General features: G+C 63.5%; 1 protein-coding gene across 1 annotated transcript; it reads left to right on the forward strand.

The window, feature by feature from the left end:
- Positions 1-3606: 3606 nt before the first annotated feature.
- CTSK (cathepsin K) lies at positions 3607-6771 on the forward strand. The gene is made up of 8 exons (XM_074164442.1): positions 3607-3755; positions 4611-4737; positions 4856-4978; positions 5103-5258; positions 5340-5558; positions 5678-5843; positions 5970-6075; positions 6190-6771. The coding sequence occupies exons 1-8, from the start codon at positions 3748-3750 to the stop codon at positions 6287-6289; spliced, it is 1005 nt and encodes a 334-aa protein (XP_074020543.1). The 5' UTR covers positions 3607-3747; the 3' UTR covers positions 6290-6771.
- The last annotated feature ends 699 nt before the right edge of the window (positions 6772-7470 follow it).

The following is a 7470-nucleotide window of genomic DNA, read 5'->3' on the forward strand; positions in this document are numbered from 1 at the left end:
GTCCTTCGGGGCTGTGCTGAGGAGTCGTGGTTTTTCACTCCGTGCTCTGAGGGGCCGTATTTTCCGCTCACCATCTCCTTAAAGAAAAGGAAAATTCATGCCATATGAAGACCCTGTTGCCAAATCACAAAACAGAGGAGAACGGGCGAAGATAGGGAACAGAAATATTTTTTTTATATATATATATATATAAAATTTTTTAAAAACATTTTAAACCTTTGAATCTTCTGGCTTCTTCAGTGGAAAAAGCTTGTGGGGACTCTCGCTCTCCTCAGGGCGGGTAGGGGCTGGAAGAAGAGTTTGATCCCACCCCCCCGCTGTGGCTTCGATTCCAGCAGGAAAAATTCTTCGTTGCGGAGTTGGACTTGGAAGGAAACATGGTGCAACTGCAGCGGGGGAGGAATTCCAAGCTTTCCCGGAAGCCTGGTGGTGTTTGGGATGAAATCCGGGTATTTCTCCCTCCTCCCTGCGCTGAGACCCCCACGCTGGGGGGGGCCAGGAAGGGGACATATTTGAACTGCTGGGTCTTGGTGCTGCCATGATGGGGGAGACGCTCCGAAGAGTGGATTTTGGGGACGTCCCCAGCCAATAATGTCCCCGTGGGAAAGGCTTGGAAACGTTTGTGTTGCTGCTGGTGGAGTTTTGGTGCTCGCAGAGACGCGGCGGTTCCTCGCGGTGCTGCAGCAGAAAGCTGGCAGTTTGATTCTGATTTTTGGTTTGGTTTTTTTTTTTTTTTTTTTTAAATCTCCTGCTTTTGATGGAAAACTTAAGATTTGAAGGTTTGGTTGGTTGTTTTTTTTTTTTTTTCTCACTTCAAAGGCCATGTCCAAATTGACCCAGGGAAAGGTGGGAACCTCCCAGCGGGGAGTTTGGAAACGTCCTGCCATCCGTCCCCGTCCTTCTCCCCAGGGAAAACCTCACCAGCAATAACCACCCTGGGCTCCTCTTCCTCCGCAGCCGTCCCCCCGCATCCCGCGCCGTCCCCGGGGCCAGGACAGAGCATTTTCTTGGGCTTAGAAAAGATGTATTTTGCCAAGCAGCAAAGTATTAACCCTCCCAGGTGTTGGTACAGGGCTCACGCCGCCCGTTTGTGGCACGAAGGGGACACAGGAGGGACCAGCGTGGAGCTGCACCGGCCCCCCAGCCCTGCCAGCCCCCGCCGCCCTGGGGGCTGGAGGAGGAAAATTCCCATTTCTGCAGAAATCCAGCCCTGGGGAACTGGACTCTGGCGCTTTCTGGAGCGATGGGCGGCTGTTGAGCGGGAGCTGGACGTGCCTGTGGTGCTTCAAACCGACCCCCCCTGAGGACACCGCGACCTGGGGGCCACGTGGATGGAGAACGACGACTTCAGGTCTGTGCGTCCCCAAGGCCAGAGCCCGTCTCTCCCTGAGCCGTAGCCCCCCCAGTTTTGGGTCCTGCCATGGACGATCCCAAGCTCCTGGGGAAAAGGAACCAGCTGGAGCAGCCGGCAAACCCCCAACCCATGGAGGACAAGGACTGGCGAGGGGCTGGAGGGGTCTCGGCACCTGCTACCCCCCCACCCACCGTGGGGTCCCCAGACCTGTGGCAGAGCGATGGGGGACATGGGACAGAGCCGGCGGGGGGGAGAGGCTCCTTCTGTCACATCCCCTTGTGATAATTGTATTATTGTTCAATATGGGGGGGGGGCGTATTTTATCGTACAATCGCTTGGGGCGGGAGGAGCCAAACCCCTTCCTCGGGGGGGCAGGGGGGGTTTGTGTTGGGCCTGGAGCTCCCTCGCTGCAGGAGCTGCGGATGATTATATGTAGCAGAGATTTTACAACAAGATGTTTTCCCTTTTTTTTTCTTTTTTTTTTTTTTCAAAGCTCTGTCTCATTTCTGCCTCATTTCCAGCACACACCCCCACCCCCCCAGTCTCAAATCCCTGCCCTTGGCCTTGCTGGGGCAGCAGAGAGGGGGGAACCCCAAGTTCCTTCCTCCTCCTCCTCCTCTTGCAGGTTCCTGTGATCTCTGGGTTTGTGGATCACCTTGTCCCCGAGCTCTGCAGCCAGAGGGGGAGTTGTCCCAGTGGCCCCAGTTCAGCCTCCCCCCCGCCCCCCCTTTCCTCCCTCTGGTCTATCTCTGACCCCCTAAAACTGCTTGTCCCCCCACGCCGCTGGCTTTGCCGCTGGGTCATGTGTGGCCGAGTCAGGGCCCCATGCTCGGGGCGATGAGTCCGGGGGTGACTCAGCCCCCCCCCCCCTTTCTCAGGAGCTGGGAAGGGTGAGCTCATGTGTGGGGCGCAGGTCCCTCTCCCTGGGGACCCTGGGGTGACATGGGTGTAGTTTGGGGGGGGGTGGGTGCTCCAGCCTCCATCCCCTCCTTGGTGCTTCCTCCATCCCCTCCTTGGTGCTTCCTCTGTCCCTCGCTCCCCGGGCCGGTCCCTCCTCGTACCCGTGGCTGGGTGACGATGATGTCCCCAGCGTGGCCCTGTCTGGGACAAGGGACTGATGCCACCGGGACCTTCCGGGCAGTGAACAAGGTTTTCTGAGTTGTCCCAGCGGGAGCCGCGTGACGCGGTGCCAGTCACCCCAGAAAGCACCGTCTGGCCCCGCTTCCCCTGGGTCAGGGACAACAAGCCTGGTGTCCCCCTACCCCCCCCCCTTCCTACCTGTGACCCCAGAACTGGCAATGGGGTGGCCAAATCCTACCCGGGCTGGGGGGGACAGTCCTGGGTTGGGGACATTAAGGACAGAGAGGAGGTGCTCCAGGTGCTGGGGAGGGTCTGATCCTGCTGTGTGGTCCCTCTGCCCAAGTGGTGGGTGCTTGGCCCTCCTTGGGGTGCTGGGGGACAGGCAGCCCCTCTACCGTGGGGCAGGAGGGTGACCCTGGGGCAGGACTCTGGGACAAGGAGGTGTCCCCAGGGGGGGTTGCTGGGGAAGGAGGGGGTCCCCAAGGTGGGATGCTGGGGCAGGAGGACATCGCAATGGCTGGAAGGTGTCCCCGGGGGGGGATGCTGGGGCAGGAGGACGTCCCCATGGCTGGAAGGTGTCCCTGTGGGGGGGATGCTGGGGCAGGAGGGTGTCCCCAAGGTGGGATGCTTGGGCAGGAGGACATCCCTGGGGCAGGAGGATGTCCCCATGGCTGGAAGGTGTCCCCGGGGGGGGATGCTGGGGCAGGAGGACGTCCCCATGGCTGGAAGGTGTCCCTGTGGGGGGGATGCTGGGGCAGGAGGATGTCCTCATGGCTGGAAGGTGTCCCTGGGGGGGGATGCTGGGGCAGGAGGACGTCCCCATGGCTGGAAGGTGTCCCTGGGGGGGGATGCTGGGGCAAGAGGGTGTCCCCAAGGTGGGATGCTTGGGCAGGAGGACATCCCTGGGGCAGGAGGATGTCCCCATGTCTGGAAGGTGTCCCCGCGGGGGGATGCTGGGGCAGCAGGGTGTCCCCAAGGTGGGATGCTGGGGCAGAAGGACATCCCTGGGGCAGGAGGATGTCCCCATGGCTGGAAGGTGTCCCCGCGGGGGGATGCTGGGGCAGGAGGGTGTCCCCGGGGCAGGACCCGGAGCCGGGGCTGACTCAGCCCGGCCCCGCAGCATCACGTGGAGCCGCTGCCGCGTCCCCCCCCCCCCCCCCGTCTCCCCCCTTCCTTCCAGCCCTGTGCGGACCTGGAGCGGCCGCCGCCAACATTTTCCAGCCTCGTAACTTCCTCAATCCAGCGGCATAAAAAGAGCCGCGGCCGCGGGTCCCGCATCCCCCGCACCGCGCCGTTCCCCCGCCGACAGCACCATGCCGGGGTAAGCGGGGCGGGGGGGGGGGAGCGAGGGTCCCGGGGGGGGGGGGGGAGGCAGGAGACCCAGCGAGGCCCTGCCGGGGCACTGGGGTGGCTTTTACCCCAGGGAACTGGACCCCAGTGGGAGTTCGGGGGGGAATAGGGTCCCCTGTGGCAGCGCCGGGACCCTTAGAGGTGGGAAAGGGGAAACTGAGGCACGGGGCTGGGGGCTCAGGCCCTGGTGTCCCCATCCCGGGGACTGTTGAGAAAGTGGATGCTGGGGGCGAGTGGGTAAAGCAGGGGAGGGGGGCAGGATGGCTGGGTGTCGTCGTCGTTGTCGTCGTCCCCCCCCCGGACCCCTCCCTGCGCCCCCAAAACTCGGTTTCCCCACGGCTCGGGGCTGCCGGAGCAGCGCCAGCGGTGATGGGAACCAGCTGTGATGGGAACGCAGCTCATGTGATGCCTGCGCCCGGCCAGCGCCGCCCGCAGCGGGCTCCCGGCCCCCAAAATGGGTGGGGAGGGGGTCCCCAGTCCCCCCAGCCCCAAAGCCGTGTGGGGTCCCGACCCCCAAACTTGGGAGGGCAGGTGGTACCAGTTCCCGTGTCTTGGAAATGGGGTGGGTGCGGGATTCTGGTCTCCCCCAGCCCGTTAACAGGGTGGGTCTGGGGTCCCAGTCCTTCATGGCTCAATACTGGGGTGCACAGGGGTCCCCATGGTTGGGAAATGGGATGGATGTGGGGTCCCGGCCCCTGTAGCCCAGCACTGGGGGTGGGGGGTGAGGAGGGTGTCTCAGTGCCCTATAGCCTGGCATGGTCATGGGCACAGGGTCCTGTCCCCTGGCCAGCCCCTTCCAGGCTCAGTCTCTGTCCCCGATGCCCAGGATGTGGTGGCCCGCTCTGCTGGCCCTGCTGGCCCCCGCGGTGGTGGCCCAGCTGCACCCCCAGCGGGAGCTGGACACCCAGTGGGACCTATGGAAGAAAACCTATCGCAAGCAGTACAACGGCCAGGTACGGGAGGGAGCCTGGGACCACCCTGGGGGTGTCCCCGTGGGTCTGGGGGTGTCCCCAGGGTGGTGGCCATGGGGAGAACCCCCCCCGCCCAGCGCCGTCTCCCCCCGTGGTGCAGGCGGACGAGGTGGCGCGGAGGCTGATCTGGGAGAAGAACCTCAAGTACATCAACACCCACAACCTGGAGCACGCGATGGGCGTCCACACCTTTGAGCTGGCCATGAACCACCTGGGGGACATGGTGAGTGTCACCAGGGGCGGGGGACAAAAACTGGGGGGACGGTAGAGGGGACACAGCACCCTTGGGTGCTGCTCTGCCCGGCAGCCCCAGGGCTGCGCCCACCCGCCCCGGGCTCCTTCCCCAGACCAGCGAGGAGGTGGTGAGGACGATGACGGGCTTGAAGGTGCCCCGTGGCCACCCACGTCGCAATGAGACCCTCTACGTCCCCGACTGGACCGAGAGAGCCCCGGCGGCTGTGGACTGGAGGAGGAAAGGCTACGTGACGCCGGTCAAGAACCAGGTAAGCCGGCTGCTCCAGGGGGTGCCAGGAGGGGGATGTCACCCCGGTGTCACCCTGGTGTCACCCATCGTGTCCCCGCAGGGCCAGTGCGGCTCGTGCTGGGCTTTCAGCTCGGTGGGGGCCCTGGAGGGGCAGCTGAAGCGGAAGACGGGGAAGCTGCTCTCCCTCAGCCCCCAAAACCTGGTGGACTGCGTGGCCAACAACGACGGCTGCGGCGGCGGCTACATGACCAACGCCTTCGAGTACGTCCGGCAGAACCGCGGCATCGACTCCGAGGACGCCTACCCCTACATCGGCCAGGTCTGGGGCTGGGATGGTGGGTGGTGGTGGTGGGAGGGGGGGAAGGTCTCTATTTGGCCCCCCATAACTGCCCTCCCACCCACCCCCATCTCACCTCGGGCCCTGCTGGTGCCGCGCAGGACGAGAGCTGCATGTACAGCCCCACCGGGAAGGCGGCCAAGTGCCGCGGCTACCGGGAGATCCCCGAAGGCAACGAGAAGGCGTTGAAGAGGGCCGTGGCCAGGATCGGACCCGTCTCCGTGGGCATCGACGCCAGCCTGCCCTCCTTCCAGTTCTACAGCCGCGGTGAGGGGCTTAGGGACGGGGCGGGGGGGACACAAACCCCCTTTGGCGCCCACGGGGCAGCTCGGGGAAACTGAGGCACGTCCCGGGTGGTTTATCCGGAGCGTGACCGTCCCTCCCGTCCCCCAGGCGTGTACTACGACCAGAGCTGCAACCCCGGCAACATCAACCACGCGGTGCTGGCGGTGGGCTACGGCACCCAGAAGGGCACCAAGCACTGGATCATCAAGAACAGGTAGGGCAGGACGGCGGGGGCCGCTTCTCGCCGGGCTGGGGGCTCTGCGGGGGCTCTGCCGGGGGCTCAGGGCTCTGCCAGGGGGCTCAGGGCTCTGCCTTTGCTCCCCCACAGCTGGGGCGAGGAGTGGGGCAACAAGGGCTACGTCCTCCTGGCCCGCAACATGAACAACGCCTGCGGCGTCGCCAACCTCGCCAGCTTCCCCAAGATGTGAGCCTTCCCCCCGCCGCGTCCTCCCCCTCCTTCCCCGCCTTCACACCCGGCTTTTTTCCCACCCCATCTCCGAAGCTGACCTCGCTCCGGGTGGGGAATCTCTGCCTCCCCATGAGAAGTCTGCCCCCGGGAGAAGGGAGAGACCCCCGGGAGAAGGGAGAGACCCCCGGCTGCGGATGAACAGTACGATGAGCTCCCCCCAACTCTTTTCCTGGGGTTCCTTTGCCGTGCTGGCACTGCCCGTGCCGGGTTCTGCCTTCCCGGAGCCGGGCTCCCGGCTCCAGAGAGTCTGATCCATCCAGAGATGCTTGTGCAAACCCATCCCGCACCGGCCTCCGCCTCCGGGAACGCGGCTGCTCGGGGAAATCCCGTGCAGGTGGAACATCCCTCGTGGAGAGCACGGATCTGTCTCCCCCCAGCCCCGATCCTGGGAGGGGCTGCAGAGAACGATACGACTTTATTTTTAAAATAAACCCTTTTGGGAAATAAATGCTGGGGCTGGTTTGCTCTGGGGTGGGAAGGGGCTGTGGAGGGTGGAAGAGTCCTTCCCTTTCCCAAAGGGGCCGGAGTCGATGGCAAAAGCCGATGGGCTCCGGGGCAAAGGGGGGAGACAAGATGCTGATGGGTCTTTTTGCAAAATCCCGTCTGGTTTTGCAGGACCCCTGAAAAAAGTTGAAGAAATATTGGGGGGGGGGGGGGGGAGGAAGGGGGACGGTGAAGGAGGACGAAAGCCGAGCAATAAATAAACCGCGCCGTGGCTTCGGGAGAAACCCTTGTGCCAGGGCTGGGGGTTGTTTTGCAGCCAAAAATCCCGTGTCACCCCCAAAACCCCAAATCCGAGTGCTCCTTTCAATGCATCAAATCAAGAAATGGCAGCAGCAAAGCTCCGGGCGAGCCCTAACCGGGGGGGGTGGGAGTGGGGGGAAGGTGATATTTGCCTTAAAAACTCCCGTAAAGAAGTTTATACACTTAAAAACAAGTTCCTTTTTTTCCCCACTCACCCCCAAAAGTTTCTTTTCCCCCTCTCGGCCCCACACGCCGGGACGCGGGTGGCGAATGGGGGCAGGTGAGACACCTCCCCGGGGGAGTTTTGGGTGGAGAACGTGGAGAAACGGTCCCTTGGTGCTGGCCCTGGGGGACAGAATCCGTCCCCACCTCCTCGTGTGCCCCCTCGGTTGTTCC

This window comes from Numenius arquata, chromosome 27 (assembly GCF_964106895.1).
Source record: "Numenius arquata chromosome 27, bNumArq3.hap1.1, whole genome shotgun sequence".
Lineage (NCBI taxonomy): Eukaryota > Metazoa > Chordata > Aves > Charadriiformes > Scolopacidae > Numenius > Numenius arquata.

Bases quoted from the DNA above. Each gene is read 5' to 3' on its own strand.
- CTSK (XM_074164442.1), top strand. The intron at 4,979-5,102 runs GTGAGTGTCACC...CTCCTTCCCCAG, and splicing joins TGAACCACCTGGGGGACATG to ACCAGCGAGGAGGTGGTGAG. The intron at 6,076-6,189 runs GTAGGGCAGGAC...GCTCCCCCACAG, and splicing joins CACTGGATCATCAAGAACAG to CTGGGGCGAGGAGTGGGGCA.